This window comes from Acipenser ruthenus, chromosome 3 (assembly GCF_902713425.1).
Source record: "Acipenser ruthenus chromosome 3, fAciRut3.2 maternal haplotype, whole genome shotgun sequence".
NCBI classification, from domain to species: Eukaryota; Metazoa; Chordata; class Actinopteri; order Acipenseriformes; family Acipenseridae; genus Acipenser; species Acipenser ruthenus.
Window position 1 is genome coordinate 66,401,231 of NC_081191.1, and position 21,207 is coordinate 66,422,437.

The following is a 21,207-nucleotide window of genomic DNA, read 5'->3' on the forward strand; positions in this document are numbered from 1 at the left end:
TTTAGATTGAACTGCCCAGGTGTCGCCCAGCTGTCATGGCCAAATGGGAGCGAGGCACAGTGTCCCTGCCCAACGCCGAGATTAAGGTTCTACAACGCTCTCTATGATCTATTGAGAGAGCGTTGTCGCAGGCATGAGCCATTGTAGCTTGTTAGTTAGAGATGCTAATCTGAGTCTCATGATGCATCTGCTATATTATTTACTCTCATGATGTAAAGATGCAATGAAAAAGTCTTACTAGCTTTAAAAAACAAAAATGCGATGGTAGAAGTGGTCTGTATTTAATACCTAGAGATAAAATATTTAAATAAGACTCAAAATGACTGTACCTCTAGTCCTACTCAACAGTAATAATATTGTTTCATATATTCTTCATCCCAAAGTAAGTGAAAAATGAAACTTTATAGTACATGGTTCTGTGCATACCAATTGATTGAAATCACACTCACCCACAAATACAGTTTTGTTTCTTCACAGAAACTACCCAATTGAAATATACTTAAGCAAACCAGAAACAAAATAAAAACTGCTTGTTTTATTGGTAAGCATTTTTCTATACAGAATGGCACAGTACAACAGTTAAACATGGATTCTAACATACTTTTTCAATGATTATTTTATACACACAGCTTTTACTATGAAGTTTACATTGTTATTTTTTTACATTATGATAATCATTCTTTCCATATGAATGCACAAAAGACAGTTTGCAATCATAGTGCATTGTAATTGAAGACTGATATCCATGCAAAAGGAATGGGTATTAACTAATGAGGTAGTGTACATTCATAGATATTCAAGTAATGTCAAGATCAGTCTTGCTTGACTTGTTTTAAATTACTTTTGTAAAATTTTCTACAGATGGTCGTAGAAACACTAAATGTGCTAATAAAAGGGCTAAAAATGACCCCTTCAAACAAAATTAGAGATCTGAAATACCGATTTGTTTGTTAAATAAAAACAGAGCAGCTCCAGAAGGTAAACAAGATGCCAGCCTAAAATGAATGAGAAAACCTGATTGTCACAGCACAAGAACAGACTAATGGGCAGAGTAAAAAAAGGATTTCAGTTCAATAATACATGTCTATATATAATAATTGAATTCCTTTAGATCCAAAAGATAAATACAATCATGGCTAAAAACAGTTATCATGAACATGTTTACTGACTGAAAAAAATTTACCAAAGGCTATAAAGTTACTTTCTAAGTACAGTAGATATTGTGCTAACCCAGTATCATCAAGGGTACACCACTGGACCAACCTATTCACAATGTAGCATACTAGAGAAGGTTCCAGGCACTGGTCCCGTCAGGGATTCAGTCATCAGCAGGGTGCCGTGGGTTTCGGAACGAGCCAGCTTCCTCACCTTCCCCGGTATAATGCAGCACGCAAGTGGAACCATACAGAAGGAACTGGCCAGCAACCTGGGCAGCATATGAGAGGCAACGAAGCATCTTCCTAGAAAACCAAAACGCAAAATAAGAGGTGCAAGGAAGTTACCGTTACACTCTCATGACCCTGCTAACTGTCTCTATTCAACATTTTATTTAGGGGAGAGATTTTGCCCCAGAATATAAGCCAATACATCATGTGTAGGGTGTATCTTATTATTTAGGGGATGTCATCTCATGCAGTTTGGGCGAGAGGACGGCAAAGCTGTGCTCACTGTGTGAAATGATGCATCTTACACAATAACCTTATACACAGTGTATTAACTTATTATAAATCACACAAATGAAGAATGTAGTCAGTAAGAGTGTTAAAATGGTGGTTCAGGCTCTATTACAGTGCATTCATTGTTAAACTAACACACCAACAGATAGCAATGCAAATCCATCCGTCTTAAAATAATCCTGTTTATAAGTCTGAAGAAATAATTTAAAAAGGCCTTCTTTATTAAACAGTCATGTAATGGTATTTTGCATATTTAATAAAATAGAAGTTCCCTACAACATGTATTTTATTTATGGATACCAATGGCTCATTCCACAACAAATGGACCAATGGTCCCCACCTCACCATCTCAGATTCTTTTGAAATTGCACATGGAAGTACTTGGAAGTGTTTTAGGATGAATCCTAAAATTTGAGCTCAACTCTCATTACTTTAAGTTGTGGGCCAATAACAACAGGGTGCCTGTGACTGTGAAAATTATTATTATTATTATTTATTTATTTCTTAGCTGACGCCCTTATCCAGGGCGACTTACAATTGTTACAAGATATCACATTATTTTTACATACAATTACCCATTTATACAGTTGGGTTTTTACTGGAGCAATCTAGGTAAAGTACCTTGCTCAAGGGTACAGCAGCAGTGTCCCCACCGGGATTTGAACCCACGACCCTCCGGTCAAGAGTCCAGAGCCCTAACCACTACTCCACACTGCTGCAGCAGAAAATGAGCACTGAGCATCCACATGCGATATCAAAAGAATCTGAGACGATGAGGTGGGGAAGATCCAGAAGCAACTACTCCCTAGTTTTTGATAACCGTACCCCAGAGCATGCAGCATTGTTCTTAAAATAAAACTCTGTTTCAGTCACTAGCTTGCTTGTGTGTGTGTGTGTGTGGTGTCAGGTGTCTGTGTGTGTGTGCATGTGCATGTGGTTTAAGTGTCAGACCACAATCCCCACATTCAGCCTCCAACAGCAGCTGCACAGGCTAGGCCAGGCTGACTGGGAGTGTCAGGAAGGACGGTGCCGCGGAGATTTGGGGATTTTGGAATGCCATCTGATATTGCCTGGCTTTGTGAACTTGCTAGAACTAGTTGTGGGTTTATTACACACACACACACACACACACACACACACACACATAATTAAACAATATTTCTCATATCATATGTTGTGTATATCCGTATGTTGATGTGTGTGTGTGTGTGTGTGTGTGTGTGTGTGTGTGTGTGTGTGTGTGTGTGTGTGTGTGTCTACGTTCCCTACATAGTGTTTCTACGACCATGTATAGTTTACATTATGGGGAAAGCCCGAAAACCACATGAACCATTATTCTTTGGGTTCAGGTTGGATCCAGGTCTATTATGAGATTTACTTTGGTCCGGGTCTGGTAAAAACGATGATGGTTCTGGTTCGGATCGGGTTTGTTATTTTGGACCCGTGAAGACCTCTAGATCCTGAGCCAAACTGTCTAATAAGTTTATAATAAATGTTATACTATATTCTATAATAAATGTTATACTAATTCTATCAATGTTGTGCTTCAATCATTGAATGATGCTATTGTGTGCTACGCATTATGATCAAACTTGGCTCACGATTGAAAAAACAAAAACGTTAAGTTATTAAATGAGAAGGATTTTGTCTATACTACCAGATATGCAGCAGTGTGCCCAGTAAAAGTAATTTTGCCATAAATAGTTTTCTTCTGAAAACTGCAATACAATCGTTATTATAAGGCACACCATCCAAGACTATGAATACTGACGACCTCTCAAGCCAGTTTAGCCTTCCTGTCACACGACACCCTCCCTAACCAACCCCAAGGGCTGTCACCACTACTTTGAAAAAAAAAAAAAAAAAAACTAGAAATACCAGAGAATCAAGAGGAGCTTGTCAGGAACTGAAGTAAACTAGAAATGGGACTGCAGTGGATTTGCAAAGTCATACAAGCTCCACTTACAGGAATGCTTAACAAGCATAGTAATTACATTCACATATACAGACGAGTGAAAAATAAAACGATTAACGACAACACTGAAAAGTTTCATTAAAGCATGATGGTCCATTTCAGATATGGTCAATAACCCTTAAAGCTGTGTGAATAGGGCCCATATTGTCCAGAGGAAAATAAATGGCCAGACAGATTAAGAACCTATATATATATATAGTTCCCGTTCATCCCAAATATGTTCAATTGGATTGGGATCTGGGGATTTTGCAAGCCAAGGAAGAAGGACTAAAGTCTGACTCATGTGCCTCATGGACAATACCATCAGGGATGGCTGTCTCATCATCTTGAAAGGTGCCCAATTGAATAAGGTAGACATTATTCAAGGGAGTCAAAGGACCCAGCCCAGCTTGCATATGCAAAAATGTGTTAGAGGTCAAATTTGTTTTAATTGTTTAATTGATTTATAACTGACTGGGTGCTACTGTCTTGGCTCAGAATCCTGCTCAGCTTAAATTAGTAAAACTGAGAATTTATTCTTTTACTTTTTTCTGTCCTCCAATTTTAACAATGTGACATCCATGTGAAATATTTCTACTGTTTCTAATATTTCTACTGTTACTATTTCTACCTTACTACTGTATCGGATTCAAACCAGACAAATACTTACTTCAGCACATGTTTTGCTCCCATACATTTAATGTCGTAGGACATTGTATACATCTCGTAAAATGTTGCTTTGATGCTGAGGCACCCAATGAAGTCCTTGGGGTTCAATTTGTACAGGTCAAATGTGACTTTGGCTACTCCTTTTTTGTTAGAACGTCTAACACCCGAGACACCCTAGGTGAAAAAACACAAAAAAATATTTTGCACAAAATTTAATTAGTGTTACATTTAAATGTAATACTCCATAACACCTACAGAAATTGAGACACCTGCATCAAATTTGGATACCAATATCAACTTTTGATTTATTCAAGAACTATACAGAATATTTATTCCAATTTCCACATGGTTTATAAAACTTTTGTTTAAATATGTTATATTTTCACAAGTTGTAAACAGCACACAGGGTGTGTGTAATTACACAATATAACCTGACAAAACTACAGCAGTGAAACATATAAACCTCTAACATTACCTTCATAATAACCAGAACAAATGCACAGAAAACCCCCCAAAATAAAACATAGTAAAACTGTTCAGGCTTTAGTTGAGGATGAAGTTAGTATGGACAGGTCACCAAGGCTCTTAGGTCAACTTAAATGGACCTGCTTGCTTCAGAAGTTGTACTTTCAAATTACATAGCCAAGGCTTTAAGTTAGGCTTGCTGAAGACCAGTCCACCCCAGGCCTCTGTTTTATGTGTATCATTTGCAGTGCTTTATTTATGTATTTATTTTTTAAACATGATGTAATATACAACTCAGGAGCCATTCCTATACTAACTATTAATTTGGCATCTCAACATGAATCTCGGAAAATTGTGTAAAATCTGCTACACCAGAGTGTTGTAACTTTGTATGCACAATGGGAAAGCATTGGCTAAGCTTTCAAATGCGTCGCGAATGCATTAACATACAGGAATTGTAGTCATCTGGAGCCTCCAAGTGGACAAGTTGCACAATGCAACTGATACAAACTCAACAGATGGTGGCTGGTCCATCCTCCCTGCAATGTTAAAACCATTCACTGTTGTTTTGGTTTCATAGAATGAAACATAAGGTTAACAGTACAATAGCTCAACATGAAAAGACGATTACAAGATACACTTAAATCTTGAAATACCTTAGCTTGTGTCCATCTTTGCCCTTCTTCAAGCACCATAAACTGAGTGTTGGTTTCCAGAGACTGAAAGAATTCCTCGTTTTCAACCACAGTGCCATCCTCTTCCAACACCAGTGTGACTACTTCTGAAGCAAGCGAAAGAGCATGCCATGCCTGGGAAAGGACAGCAGACCCCAAAATTGCTCATATGTATTTCAAATAAAGAATGTCCTTAGCAAGTTTCACCTATCCAATTGAGATGTTAAAATGTAAGTGAAACATACAGAGCAACAGACAGACTGACAGGGCGTGCCCGTTGAATGATTTTGATCCTTGGCATATGTTAGTATAAAATTAAGATCAATATCTGAAAAAGTGTTGCACTTCCAGTTTTGGTCCTCATCTGAAAAGTACTGTTTTTTAACTTCACCTAAACAGAGACTTACCTTAGTAAAGAGATCATCCAAAGTCCTGGCCACCACTCCTTTCCTGCTGCTGCGATTGTGGGTACACACCCTGAAGGGGCGCAGCGGCGCTTCAGCAGGGAAGAGGACCCGTCTGCTGATTGAGGAACCCACTGATGAAACGGACCTGGAAAAAAATGGATTGGAAGAAGTGAGTAGGAAAGGGATACAGGGCGCAAGTAGTTGGCCTGGAGTCCAGGAGTGAGGAGCAAAGGTCCGAGTCAGATAGAGGTGTGCAAGTTCAGAATGGGGTGGAGGGAGGGGGGCAGGTGGTCTGGAGAATAGCTTCTGAATGTCATCTACTTTGGAGCAGAAGGAGGAGGCAAAGTCATCAGGTGTAAAGGAGGAGGACGGGAGGGATGGGGGTTTGAGGAGGGAGGAAAAGGGGGAGAAAAGTTGGTTGTTAGTGGAGGACAGTATAGGTTCAGTGGGGATGCCTAATGACACCCAACACAAATAGTAGAAAAGGTCAGGAGGTCACCAATCAACCACATTTTTAACCCTCTAGCTTTTGAACACTTGACCATATCTGGCTGAAAATGTCAACCTGTGCTGGAAACCTGTACATCTCAGCTTTACGTTGCTTTTAAAATGTTATGTTTACAGCAAATTTGTACAAATGTATCTCTTGCCCAGTGCAGGGTTTCTGGTCACATGATAACTTATTTGTAAAACAACTCAGCAACCACAGCCAAAAGCCCATCAATAATTCAGATAAAAACTCTCAATTCGATAATTTTATAGTTTTTATTACATTAATTGGTTGATTCAATAAAGTGGTAAGGAATATTTGATTACAATATGTGGTTGATTAATTTAACCAGTGATTCTATTAGGTGTTTATACTGTACTGAATGTCAATAAAACATTTTAAAAAATCTGATCATAACATTTCATGTGCATAAATACAGCTAAGTTACAGTAAAGGAGTCAGTATCAAATGTTGCCAGTCAAACATTGCTGTAATGCAACAAAACATTACCGGTAGTTTAATTTTGAAATAAATGGCTCTCCATGTGTTACTAATTACTGTAGACTGGCTTGGTCATTCATTTACAAGAAAAACAATGATTTCTTGAAGTGAATTGCCTTTGATACACGAGTCATTCAAAGTGGTCATTACATATGCATTGAATGAGTAGGGGGAGGGAGGAGGCATTGTAGTTGTTGTTGATCTCTTGTTGTATTAGGGGTTAAAGGAAAACATATCAGCAGGGAGACAATCAACACTAGAGGGAGGAATAAAGCCAATACTGCAGATAAACAATAGCATCTGTGAATCAGACACAATCAGCAGGTATACAGGTAGGAAAGTCTTTCACAATAACAATTAGGCACTTAAAAGGGGAATAGTGCTTAGGCAAAGGCATATTTCCTGAAAGTAAAACAAACAAAAAAAAAAAAGTATTGGTATAGGTACAAAACTAAAAAAAGACACATGTTAGTTGCAGGAATTAAACTAATCTTTTAATGTCCTTACCTGTTCTTCCTAGATATATGGTAATTTTGTTGAATTCCTTTGAGAACATGTGCCTTTGCACAGATTTTAAAATCGGGCATGTTGTAACTAAACTATTTCATTGAACAAATCAAACGACAAATCAATACTTAAAATCATAATTCACACAGCAGAAGGTTAAAACTAAGACAGAATCTCAGCCAGTTCAAATTGGGAAGCGATGATTTAATGCTAAAGAAAACACAAATAGAACCATTCAGAAACAGGAAATGTCATTGGAATGGAATAAAAGTCAACTTTTAATGACAAGAAGAGTGAAAACACATACTGTGCTGTGTCATTGAGAGAGAAGCAGACGACAGGTTGTAAATGAGAATGCATTATATGGTTTTCACTAAACCATTTTTTAACACTTAAACAGTTAAGGTTATTAAGTGAATGTTCAATATTAAATGAATGTTCAATATTATTTTCTGCTGCTGGGGAAGTGTTGAATAAAACATGTGTTTCGACATACCTAATTTGTAGTGTTGGTTAAAATTTGAAACAATATACATTAAATGTAATCAGTTGAATAAACTCAAGCTTGTTTTTAAGGATTTCAGTTCAAGAAAGAACATTACCAACAGCAGCTGTAATTAGTTTTATCAGAACAGATTAGGCTTAAGCTCCTTATTGCAGAGATACATATGGTCACTGTCTTCAAAAACGAATTAAAGCAATGCACAATGAAGTACTGTAGTTAAATTACATAAACAAGTACACCACCAGGAACCCTAGATACAGAATCCTGTACCTTGCATGGAAGACAGCGTTACAAAACAGAGAGAAGCCAGTTCGGTATTAGTGTTATCAACGACTGGAATGGCAAGGAAATAATTTATGAAAGAGTACCGCATAATGATGAAGCACTTGAAATAAAAGGATTGGATTTTTTTATACTTCATATCCTTTGAAAATATCTTAATCACATGTTCATTTATAAGGGAGACTTGAGCTGAATTCGTTATTACTAAGGGTGTAAAAGCGCCGCGATCATGATACACGTGGTGGTCTTGATGGGTTACTTGTACTATGCATAAGATCAAATAATCATTTAATGAAGGACTATTTCGCTAAAAGACAGACATTAAATTAGTGAGAGTATGTACTCATACCCACTATAACACTTTTTCTTCATTCAAGAACCACTTGCTGAACTACAATGGGATTTGTTGTGCTTTAGGTCTTGTATCGCCATATACAGGATACTTACCATAAATATATCATATAAATTAATCTTTACACTCCATCTTATTATTTTCCTGAGACACAGAAATAGACAGTAATGCACGTTAGATACATGAACACCGGGAAACAAAACCATTAAGAAGAAGAACTAGATTCACTAAGCTTTTTGTTTGTTTGTTTGTTTTACCCAAATTGTCATTAGCCCATTACATTTCAGAAAGGTACAATGCATCCAAACCACCAGAAAGTATAAATACCACATTGTAACAATACCTTGTGCTAAGAATACTCAGGCTGTAACAAGTTTCATCACGTTACTTTCGATAGGCATCCCCAGATGGGGTAGAATACTCTGTGTATAAATGTTTTTTTGACAAAGAGGTTAGAGACATATGTTTCTATAGGTTTGTGTGGAGACGGTTGTCTCACTATGGTATATTGTGATCTAGATTTTGAAAACATATTTTCCATACTTACTATAAAATAAGTATTCTTATCATAGCTAATTAAATCTTAATTTCACAGCTATAGAACCATGTATTCCCTTTAGAAAGAAAGAAAGAAAGAAAGAAAGAAAGAAAGAAAGAGACACTGAACATACATGCAACAATATACGAAACTTTTACGATTTCCCAACAATGGATTGTAAGGAGATATTGGGCTACAACCACTCTAACAACCCAGTGTTTTGAAAGTCACAATACCAAACCCAACAACCGCTCTACGTGGCATAACGTAACACGTTCCACTGTAGTCTGTCGCCTGACCAACATTTGCCTTCCACTCTTGTGAGATTCTAAATCTTTTCTAACCCATATGGTCGCTTTTAAAACAGTTTTAAAAATGCAAACGTTCAACCCACTCACCTCATTAGAGATCTAGGCGACAGTGCACTGGCATATTCTCTGGCGTACTCCATGACCCAAACAGTAAAATAAGGAATACACGATACAGTAAATGTGATCGCCCTTCTCACACAAAGGAGAGGCTATGTGTCTGCTTACCACTCCAAACCAGTGAAACTGGTATTCAATGCTCAAATGCTGATGTAAATACGATTCGTTTTCTTTTTGTTCTATTGGTCCTGATATGTTTTTGTTCTGCGATTCTGATTGGGTATTGCTGAAGCATGGCGTTCTGTTTCTTGAATCTGATTGGTTATCAACAAATATATTTGACTGACGGGATGTCAGGGTTGTGTGAATTCTGAGTCAAATTTTTCATGTCCTTGTTACAAGACTTTCTGGAAATGGTTACTGACACATACTGTTATATTACCATTACCTACTTATAGGGATATTGTTATGTCGAATTAATTTAAAGGGGAATTGTTATGTCTATAATAAATGCAAGTTCTCACAGCTCTCTAATAATAACTTCAAAAATGCAATTTCTTCTTGTACACGTTCTTCAAATATGTAAAACAGCATGAGCTGAAAACACTTTTGTATCTTATAATATTAGTTGAATCTGTAATATGGTGTTTTGCATTGTATATTGCCTCAAAAAAAGAAGAGACAAAAAAAAAAGGCATGAAAAGCATTCTGACTCTTGTTGCTCTGATCAGTGCTCAAGCGAACAGGAATATTTAATGACATCCAAGAAGAAACCAGTAAATGTGTATTCCTCTGGATGGAAATGCAACCAATTTTCACAGTGAATGTGCAGTTTTCCCATGGTTATACTATGTATTTACCATAGTTTAACAGTTTCCATATACTATCATATCATATCATATAGGAGGCTGTGTTGTCCAGTGGTTAAAGAAAAGGGCTTGTAACCAGGAGGTCTCCAGTTCAAATCCCACCTCAGCCACTGACTCATTGTGTGACCCTGAGCAAGTCACTTAACCTCCTTGTGCTCCGTCTTTCGGGTGAGACGTAATTGTAAGTGACTCTGTAGCTGATGCATAGCTCACACACCCGAGTCTCTGTAAGTCGCCTTGGATAAAGGTGTCTGCTAAATAAACAAATAATAATATTTATTTGTGCTTTACTATGCTTGTCTAGACTGGTGGTATATGCGAATTGGAATCATGAACATTTATTACTTGGCCTCCAGCAGGTACAGTATATCAAATCTAAGGCAAGGTCATTTCTCCAATATCTCTCAGTGTTACCATGTCCTTACTATTCTTTACTGTGTTCTTAATATAGCAAACTTTTCAAACTGGTTAAAACTGCAACAACTTAAAACCTTTTTTTTTTCATTTGTTGATTCATTTTATCGCTACCACTATATAATATAGGCAACAAACTGAAAGGAATGATTTTTTAACATTTTGCTTAATGTCTTGGTAATGTAAGGTGGTAATAATTTCAATGCGAATTGAAGCATTTTGCATTGAAAATAAATCCCTTCCTGCACATTGCATGTGTGTTCCATTTCCCTACTACTCCTGCTCACCACCAGCTCACCCCCAGTTTCTGTGTTCGACAAGCAAGTAAAGTGTTCTATACCCCTCATCACACTGACAAAGCTTCTTTCTTTGACCATTTTTACAGGTTTCAGGAATTAAGCATTAGGGATCTAATGACTGGCCTCCAGTCACACAGACACTAAACACCCCCCACCCATCACCCGAATCTAAATATAGCAAGATGAAATATTTCTTAAATCTTAACTCAGATAGTGTGCTATGGCTGTGAACTATGTTGACAATTATTACGTATGATCTGCCCCCTAGTGCTGAATGGAGGTAAAACTATTAATGCCTAATTTTACAGTCCTAACAGCATTTGGGATTCAAAAACATTTTATTAGAGAATTAAAACAGTTGACTCAGCCAGCGCTGAGAGATGCTGACAAGGTAGAAATTGAGGTGGAAGTAAACTCAATAGCACAGCACAGACTGCAAAGCAATATACTATAGGTATAAATGAACCTGGCTTGAATACTACAGTGTTGTTAACTACCATTGAATGGTGGACATAAATATGAGTGTTAAATCCCATGTCTGTTTGACTTTTGGGGACGGTTGTAGGTTTTGTTTTCAGCCAATCAAATTATTGTTTTTCCAAGTGTATTCAGAGGCTCCTACCAATGTATGCATAGCACTTTTCAAATGTTGCACAGGTGAGTACTTTGCTCACAAGTGTTTGCTTCTTATCTACATGCTTTATCTAAATTGTCTAAAAGTGGTAGTGCTCATTTTATTTGTTGCTGGAGGCATGGGACCAAGAAGTTACCTTTGGTCACTGCAGAAATACCTTGCCATGGGTCCAGGGCTGAATACAACAGTGAAGTGTTCACATGTTTAGTTTTGCTTACCAGACACAGCACTTACATGCAGCTCATGTTCCCTGCTGCCACAGGTAGGAGCAGGAAAGATGGATGTTTTGTTTCAAAATGTGCATTGGTAAGCTGCCAAATGACTGTAAACTTGATACAGATATTGCCTAATTAAAGACCATGCATAGTTGAGAATACACTTTGCAGCCTTGTTGGGTCCTTAGCTCCAACAAGGCCTTTAGCAAACAGGGACTTGTGTAAATGTTGGACAACAAATAATCAGCTTATTATTTTTACTGTTTTGGTTTTTCTGTTTGTGTTGAAATATTGTTCCAAGAGGTTATGTGTTCATTCTTGAGGCGTGGGAAAGATTTTTTTCTGTCCATGCATTGCACTTCAGCTCCAACCTGTTTTGACAAAGATCTTTTTAATTCATTTAAATAATTATATGCAGTTTGTGTTGAGTAGCTTCAGTTTGTGTTATAAATATACTGATACACTTCAAAATACAGATACATCAACTAAAGCATTGTTTATCAGCCATTGGCCCAGCCTCCCTTAGGGGTCCACAGCACACAGGGAGGCAAACAGTACCCTTCTGAACATTTAGGTCTTAAAATGATCGGCACATAGACATTGTTCTGGGGGTTAGACTTGCTAACCTAATAACCATATCGTGGTAATAAGTAAAGTACTGCTGAAAACTATAACCACTTTGCGGTACTTATATCACAATGTACTGTTTTTAACAGCAATTTATTTCTGTAAATTGACTGTCAAAAAATGGTGTTGTGAATATCATAATACGGTAACTACAGTGTACAGTAGCTATATGTAATTAATAATTAGTATCATGAAGTGTACTTAAATATCAACCACATCACAAATGTAGTTGTTTTACAGTAAATCGTTACAAAATGCACACCCTCCAGACAGTTGTTTTTATTTAAAACATTTAAATTTAACAGTGGTTCCCCAACTTGTGTGCTTCCAGCATGTGTTTGCATCAAAGTCAACCTTACTGATGGGTGCAATGGTTCAATGTACTGTACCTCATATTGTTTTGAGGTGTATATTGTGTGTGTATTCACTACAAATCAAACAAGCAATCAAACAGGCAACTGAGTCAGCTGAGACTCGACACATAATGGATTGATAGTACACTTGATTTATTGGTTTGTTTATTAATGCGTGGCATTATAGGCATTTTTATGACCACAGTTAACGGATAATTTACCAGGATTGCTATCATGTATCCCTAATACAGTATCAAATATAGGGAATACAAATTTACCTGAGACTAACGCAAAAAAAAAAGAAAATTGAATATGAACCATGAGTGAGTATTTAACCCATCTCATGAAATTCTATAGGATTTCACAATTAAAACATAACACAAAAAAATCATAAAAATGATAAAACCTATAAAACTATTTTATTTTAAATCAACAAGACCCTAATAGTATTGACCCTCTTCTTTTATTTATGTTTATAATATAGCTAAATAAAGCCAGGACGATTCTTGAGGCTCAACATATCTTTCCCCAAGAATAACACAACATCTTTTTGCCATTGGTTGCAAATTCATTCACAATTCTCAAAGAAGAAAAACAGTTTATAGAATAGTGACGTTAAACAAACAAACAAACAAAAAAAATAGTGCTTTGTCTTGTTCTTTGGCACTGGAAAAGTCACATGAATTGTAATACAAAATTGCAATAAGAAAATATATGTTCTGGCATAAGTACTGAACTACACCGACTTGTAAATATCTGCATAACACAAGGTTTTAGTAAAAAAAGAAAAAAAAATGCATTTAATATGATTGTCTTTTTTTTATATAACTAACAAATATATTCCTCTTAATTCTTGATCTGTGCTTACAGATAATATATATTTCAATACTGGAGTCGGGAATGAATTGCTGTGCATTGAACTGAGATTTCAGATCGGAAAATGGTTATGTATTGTTTTTATTCTCAAAAAGCTTCTTCTGAAACTCCACAACTAAGATGTTTTTGTAGCTTTTCAGATGTCTGACAAGATCCCACGCATCCTCTTCATGTGTGCTATGATCCTTGCATTTTATCTGAAAACAAAACAGTAAAAATGTTGTAAATTCCCAATTAGAGCTATCAGTTTGATGAAAAAGTTGATGACCACGATACAAAAAGTATGTAGAAAAGCATACAGAATAAGAACTAGCAACGAAATGTTTAATCAGAATTTGATTATCCAGACATAAGCAGAAATGTAACTGTGATATACAGTACATCCCCAGAATCTGTGTCTACTAAGAAATAAGAATCTGATATTCTCAATAAGATTATATATTTAATCTGTACTAGTAACATACATTCCTTGCCCCTTCTACAAACACAAGTGTATGTCTGTATCACAGAAATATGGATCCCCATGACACAAGTTTAGACAGGTGGACAGATTCATCCATATATCCCCTGAATTTGATACTACAATAACCTGTGGTAAAGACTGTCAGAACATATTTTTTTCTCAGTAGGTATTATTTAATATCACCAGCAGATGGCAGCAGCCAACAAGCAGAACAATTTTCACACTTCTAAAAATCTTATTGGGAATGTACTGTGGGAGCTATTTCATTAATCATTAATACATAACCATGACGACCAAAAGCAATGAATATTTTTGTTTCCTTGACTTTTTTTTTACTAGCTGGTTATAAATCAAGGTTTATTAACTACATTATTCTTCTTTGAATTGTTGAGATTGTGTATAAATAAACTTTGTAGTCTGGCAGACCAGAATGACACTGATGAAGTCAATTTAACCTGATTCAGATTGATATTCTCTCTCTCTCTCTCTCTCTCTCTCTCTCTCTCTCTCTCTCTCTCTCTCTCTCTCTCTTCTCTCTCTCTCTCTCTCTCTCTCTCTCTCTCTCTCTCTCTCTCTCTCTCTCTATTAGAGGGAAAGCATTAATTGCATTATTACAGAAACGTTATGCAGTCTAATTATTCAAATAGTGCTAAATCCAAAAAGTTAATCTATTCTACTTACTGCATATAAAAGACACAATAACTAGTTTGTACTTGTCTGACTGACAGCAGCAGCAAAAAAAAAAAGAAGACAAAAAATAAACATAAAATGGAAGCAATCTCCTCTTTTTTAAAAAAAAAAAAAACAACTTAAACATCGCTCGAGTCCCAGAATAGCAGTTGCAAACTCAACCGGCATCTTCCTCGGTATAGGGGGCAAACTAAAAAAAAAAAAAAACATACACGGCATTCTGTAATCTTGCTCAACAAAAGACATTAACTTGTTGAATCCAGTATCCCCCACAATTTAAGTTACGATCATCTCACTCATCAACCTAGCACTACTAGCAATACACTTGCATTGTTGTTTGTCTGGGCCTCACCTCCTCTGCGCTAGATCCAGCACCAGTAGTAGAAGCAGGCATCGTATGTAAAGGATACTTTATTTTCATGTCCTTTAACATTGTTCCCGTACTGCCGCTGTAACTAAGGTCTGCAGAGCACAGTCTACATTTGACTTTTTGGTCTCCCTTTTTATCGCAATTGGTCCAGACAGGGCTTCGCTTATTTCAAGCTCCCAAAGTTGACATTGCTAGTTACGTGAGCAAAAACACAACACACTGCAATACAATTTACTTTTATATAGGGCTTTTCATACAAGCATCCCGGAGCACTTTATAATAAAAATAAATAAATAAAAAGGAAGCCAATGGCCTAGCAATCCAGTTAAAAAATAAGCAAACTCAAACAGATATGTTTTTAAAATTGATTTAAAAATGTCAACTGTGCCAGCATTCCAGATCTAATTTGGAATAGAGTTCCAAAGGCAGGGAGCAGAACTACCAAAGCCTTGCCCCTCCTGATTTCAACCAAGGCCAGCATTTGTGACTGTAGGCCTAAGGTACTAACAGTTCCTACAAATATGAAGGCCCTAGGCCATGAATCGTCTTATAAGTAGTAAAAATAATTTTAAAATCAATTCTGGACTTAACTGGGGTAACGTGTTGTGTATGGCAAGTGTGAGTACGCACTCTGGCTGCAGCATTTTGAACCAGCTGGCACCAACGCAGTTTAGAATCAACAGCCAGCTAACAAATCATTACAGTAATCTAGCCGAGAAATAACAAAGGCATGAACCCACATCTCAGCATCTTTATCAGACAGAATGGAGCTCAATTTGGCAATGTTCCTCAAATGACAAAATGAGGCCTTTATAACTGAGCTAATGTGGGTGTCCAAACATAGTTCTGAATCCAGAATGAGTCATACATTTTTCACAGTATGAGATGGAGTCAAAAGATTCCCATTAAAAGATATTTCAAAACTAGCTAAATTGTCCAGAGCCCACTAACAGCACCTCTGTCTTATTGGGACTTATTTTAGACAATCATGATTGGATTTCACTCAGGCACTGAGACAGCACAGAACCCACCATCTCTGTATTAGGAGGAAAAGAACAATATATCTGACTATCAGCTGCATAACAACGAAATCCAAGGTTGTATTCGTTAATAATTGATCCAAGAGGGAGCAATCTGGAGATGAATGGTGACAATAGTAGCAGAAGGCAACTGGGCCCTAATCACTTCGATTTTATCAGTGAAAAATGTTAAAAACAATGCAGCTGGAAGATTTTTACTGGTGGAAATAATATTAGAAAAATGAGATGATTTAGCAGTGGTGAAGGCCAATTTATATTGTTTTGTGTGTGACTTCCAGATATCAAAGTCAACACAGGGCCCAGATGCTTTCCATTTCTGTTCCAGACTGCGACCATTTAGTTTTTAGTTCCTTAAGTTCCTTGGTACACCAGGGAGAAAAGCGTTTCAAGGTGCGGAGTGGTGCTACCTTAATAATAATAATAATACTTGAAAGTGTTACACAAAGCAACTGCCTCATCAACTGGTAATGACAGCCCACTGTTTAGCACTGAGTCAGTAGAGAGGCTAGTCAACTTAACAGGATCTAAAAGGCGACGAGGTCTAAATACACCAGTTTGTGGTGTAAGTCTAAAGTATGCCCCTTGACATGAGTAGGTGCTGAAATGTGCTTAATCAGATTTCAGGAATCTAAGAGGAGCAGAGATATTTTTTAGAGAGGCTATCCAGGCAGCTGTCTATATGGATGTTAAAATCCCCCAAAATCAAAAGTCTAGAATGACAAGTGAAGACGGCAGCTCAGAAACCTCATCAAAAAATAAAGAATGATATTTAGGAGACCGACAGATCAATAGCACAGTGATAGGTAGAGAGCAGCCTAAAGAAAATAATAGGTTCTCAAATGAGCTATAACAATGTTTCCCAAACTTTTTGATTGGCGACCCAAATAAACACAGGAATAATGAACCCACGACTCAAAATTATTCACTATTTTGTATTTTAACTGAAATACTTCTTAACCAATCAAAAAGTGACATTTAATTTATTTGTAACTACACTACACTATATAAGCATTGAGGCTTTGATAGTTTTACAGGTTGCTAAAATGTTTAAAATGACACATGAGGATGCGGATCATCCTCATCACCAATGTAAGAAAAAACAAGTTAATATAAGATGGTAATTGAAGTAATTGAGTTTTTTTTTGTTTCTTTGAGCTGCAAGTAGGATTATAAATTGTTTTGTTTTGCATCCATTTTAAAATCAAAATCCCAAGTAACCGCACATAAAATGTCACCTTATACTTTATTTTTTTGGTTCATATTTAAAGCAGAACACTGGTGATAAAACAATACATTGTTTACATAATTACTGCTAATGATTTGCATGTAAATTATATTTAATTTGAATATAAGCATAAGAAGTTGTACAGTGAAACAAAATCTCAATGTTGAGCTATAAGATGCACTATATAACTAATGAATAGCGAATTTTGTATGGCAAAAGGTAGCAAGTCCCCCATCACATTTATCCACACTGGGTTTGTGTACAAATGAAAACCCAGGCAGGCAGAACTCATTTAAGGGAAGGATATCATTATTGCCCAGCCAGGTTTCTAGCTCTAAGCCCAAAATTTGATCTGCGATTAACAGAGATTTATTAGAAATAGAATGTGCATTTAAAAGGCCTATTCAAATAACAGAGTTTCCTATCCACCATATTGCCTTATAGTCTGGAATTAAAATGTATTAAAATAGTTTTTTTTTTTCATTTAACTGCACATCCTACCCCACAACTTCCAAGTGAAAAAAATATTCTAGAAATGTCTAGATTAAAACCTCTAATATATATAGGGTTCCACCTAACTCAAAGTGAAAACATATGGCAAGTAAGTGTAATTGCGCTGTTACAATAGACAAACCAACACCATCAAGTGCACACCTTTGTATTGTCAGCAATACAAAAGGGATTTGATCCAAAGTATCTGATCACTACATGGTGCTGGCTCGCATTTCTATAAAGACACTTTGGCTGATCTTGCTTGCGATAATTATGTCCTTGACAGACAACTAGAAATAAAGAAAAGAGCCTGGCGTAAGCTGAGGTAAACATAACTATTGACTAATTGCTTTAAGGTAAAAAAAAGGCAAGGGGAAAGTAAGAAAAATGTATGGATACTTACCCTTTAATATTTAAATTGCAGACTGTATTTAGACCCACCACCTGCATTTAGTTGCCCTATTGTGTTTCTTTGGACTATTCTTAAATACTGGGTCTCAAATCATTAATGTCTTGATTTAATTAAATGTATGCAACAAAAAATAATCCATTCCTGGGCTGTAACTTCAGTTTACCTATGTCATTTTCTTTTTCACAAATGACCCTGTTGATATCATCACAGTAGAAGTCATTCCAGAGGCCTGCGTGGATGATCCCAGCACAATCTTCTCCAGGCCCATGGCCGTGCTGCCAGTTATCAGGCTGACCCTCTTTCCAGTTCCTTAAACAACACAGAAAAGCTTGTGTTAAACTAAAAGAAAAGTCAAATTCAGTCACAATGAGCAAGAAAACAGATCTGATAGTTAGTTTGGCTTGTAGGTGCATACATATCCAACATCCAATCATTTCTTAAAAATGATGTGCCATTTTGGAAAACAGCCTTTCCTGAGAATAAGCATCCAAACATCTCTGAAGGAATGGAGGCAGTACCTGCTGAGGAATTCATTGGTAAACTGGGTGACCTAGAACATCAAGAACATCTTTCCTGCTTGCTGTTTGTTTGTTGAACAATAGAAGCTTGCCTGAAGTTAGTTCACCTATGCTGTTTAGCTATTTGGCACAGTTTATATACACCAAATGCTTCATTATCAGAGCAGTGAAACTTATTTTTGAGTGCAGAAGCAATCAAACATGTTAATTGCACTGTGAATATTTTCAGGAAATGTTCTTAATTTGAAGCAAAAGTGTATCTGTTTATCTGTTATCTTGGTTGGCAAAAATAAACGTGGTACTGCATTTGTTATATTTGTCCACTAAGTGGCTGTAGCTGCCAACAAGTTTCTTTGAGTCTTTGCACTAAAAAAAAATATATAATCTGTATGAAACACTCACGTGAATGCAGGCAAGGTTTCATCCACCCATTTCCACACATTCTCCTCCTCTTTGTCTGTTAGACCCAACCAGAAATGACCATTGCCAGCAATTTGATTGCTTAACCAAAGCTGAAGGAAAAAACAGGAAACACACACATTTATTGCATCATACAATCACAATAATAATGTCTGGCAGAATAGCAGGTAACATAAAGCTCTGTTTGCATTTACTTTCTGTTAGTTTTGGTCGTCTCACCCTTATAAAAGTTTACCACACTGAATTTGCACAGTAACTTTGCAGTTTTCCTTTGCTTTTTCCATCATTATACTAAACATTTCCCATAGTTTACCATGGTTTGCCATGTTTGTTAATATTCTTTGCTATATCTCCCTGGGTTTTACAATGCTTACCTATGTTTTACCTTGCTTTCACAATGCTTTTTATACTTATGCTTTTTCTATGGTAAACTTTTATATGGGAATGACTGACATGATTTGTAGGCTGTGGCATTCTTTATAACCACTCTTGAATTCACTTTGACCATGACAGTAACACCTGAAAGTATGACATTTCTTTAATCTGCAGTTGTATTCATTTTTTAAAATGAGTTTGCTGGAACATGTTTTTCCTTCAGAATGTACAATGCTTATCTATGTTTTACCATGCATTCACTATGCTTTATCACATTGTTTGATTTTACTAGGGATTCCCTATTCATTTTGGTACAGAATGAAAATATTTTTTCCCAGTCATTTAAAAATATTCATTCTAGTATTCATCATTACCTGTTCCTCTTTGTCACTGACGATAACCATAGTTGATGACTTCTCTTCACAAAGTTTTTTGGCTTCATCAAAAATATCCCTTTCGGTTGAGAAGTAGTAGCACTTGTTCCTAAAGCTGATCCACTGTGGAGGACAACCTGGTGAAAATACCAGCAGAAAAGATTTTATTAACAGCACTTCATGACAGAAAAAAAGATGTTCCCCTCACTTTATCACATCCTCCATTGCAACTTTCCTCAAACACCTCGCTTGTCCAAACCCCTGCTGTGACGGGGAAGGACTGAAGTAGCTACGATCAGAACTATAAAAACTGCTCACCGTCAAACTCATCTGGATTTAGTATAATCTATCAGATTGATTTATCGATATCAATTAATATGCCTTAGCACTGATTTTATTAGTCCAGATTAGTCCAAACTTCTTAGTCTAGCAGAGCAACGTTTTGACAATAGTCTTTTCCAAAGTCTGTATTTGTTAGCACAAGGTAGCAACTCATGAGGACAACTTAAAATCTACCTTCAGTCACAACATCTGATGCTTTTTATAATAGCACCCACAGTGCAGTCACCTGGCCCAACAGGAATACTAAACCGATACCATAAATAAAAGACTTGCCATTAGGTTTCACTGATGGTGTAGAGGCTTCGCTGTGTAGAGCTTCTGGTCTTGATGAACTTTCTAAGAATGCTGGAGGACCTGGCGGCCCAGTTGGTCCAGGGGGTCCTATAAGACCTCTGGGACCAGCTGGTCCTGGTGTTCCCATCTCCCCTCGCACCCCCTGAGGCCCCTGTGGTCCTGGAGGGCCAGGCAACCCAGGATCCCCCGAGATTCCTGGTAGTCCTGGTTCTCCATTCTGCCCTGGCAAGCCTGGTCTCCCAGACGAGCCCCTGGAGCCCTTAGAACCGGGGTTTCCTCTAGAGCCCGTCAAACCAATATTTCCTGGGGGTCCTGGGGGTCCAGAAGACCCCTTATCTCCCTTGTTCCCGGGCACTCCTGGCTCTCCCTTATCCCCTCTGTCTCCTTTCAATCCTGTCTGTCCAACAGGGCCCTGAGGCCCTTTGTCACCTCTAGGGCCCCTTGGACCTGGTGGGCCTAGAAAATAAAAATTAAAGTAATCAGTGTTCATTACTTACCAAGCATTTGTTTTTACAGT

The 21,207-nt window shown here is 37.1% G+C and overlaps 2 protein-coding genes across 2 annotated transcripts in view; both read right to left on the minus strand.

Annotated features, from left to right (window-relative positions):
* Nucleotides 1-515: 515 nt before the first annotated feature.
* Nucleotides 516-9,616, minus strand: cidea (cell death inducing DFFA like effector a). Its single transcript, XM_033992355.3, has 5 exons — nucleotides 9,419-9,616; nucleotides 5,846-5,990; nucleotides 5,421-5,573; nucleotides 4,301-4,473; nucleotides 516-1,460 (listed from the first exon to the last, which is right to left on the minus strand). The coding sequence occupies exons 1-5, from the start codon at nucleotides 9,469-9,471 to the stop codon at nucleotides 1,319-1,321; spliced, it is 666 nt and encodes a 221-aa protein (XP_033848246.2). The 5' UTR covers nucleotides 9,472-9,616; the 3' UTR covers nucleotides 516-1,318.
* A 3,315-nt stretch (nucleotides 9,617-12,931) lies between these two features.
* The window catches only part of LOC117435610 (collectin-12-like), a 97,103-nt gene continuing 88,827 nt past the window's right edge, over nucleotides 12,932-21,207 (minus strand). The window contains exons 6-10 of the mRNA XM_034058931.3: nucleotides 20,670-21,146; nucleotides 20,055-20,191; nucleotides 19,288-19,397; nucleotides 18,531-18,676; nucleotides 12,932-13,872 (exon numbers count right to left, since the gene is read on the minus strand). Coding sequence (XP_033914822.1) covers nucleotides 13,853-13,872; nucleotides 18,531-18,676; nucleotides 19,288-19,397; nucleotides 20,055-20,191; nucleotides 20,670-21,146 — 890 coding nt within the window. The 3' untranslated portion in view covers nucleotides 12,932-13,852. The remainder of the gene's footprint in view (nucleotides 13,873-18,530; nucleotides 18,677-19,287; nucleotides 19,398-20,054; nucleotides 20,192-20,669; nucleotides 21,147-21,207) is intronic.

What these genes read in the sequence shown, in the direction of transcription:
- cidea (XM_033992355.3), bottom strand. Translation starts at nt 9,471, where the DNA reads ATGGAGTACGCCAGAGAATATGCCAGTGCACTGTCGCCTAGATCTCTA. An exon ending in TGGATGATCTCTTTACTAAG is followed by an intron (nt 5,574 to 5,845) that starts GTAAGTCTCTGT and finishes GTCCTTTCCCAG; the next exon opens with GCATGGCATGCTCTTTCGCT. An exon ending in GGAGCAAAACATGTGCTGAA is followed by an intron (nt 1,461 to 4,300) that starts GTAAGTATTTGT and finishes TTGGTTTTCTAG; the next exon opens with GAAGATGCTTCGTTGCCTCT.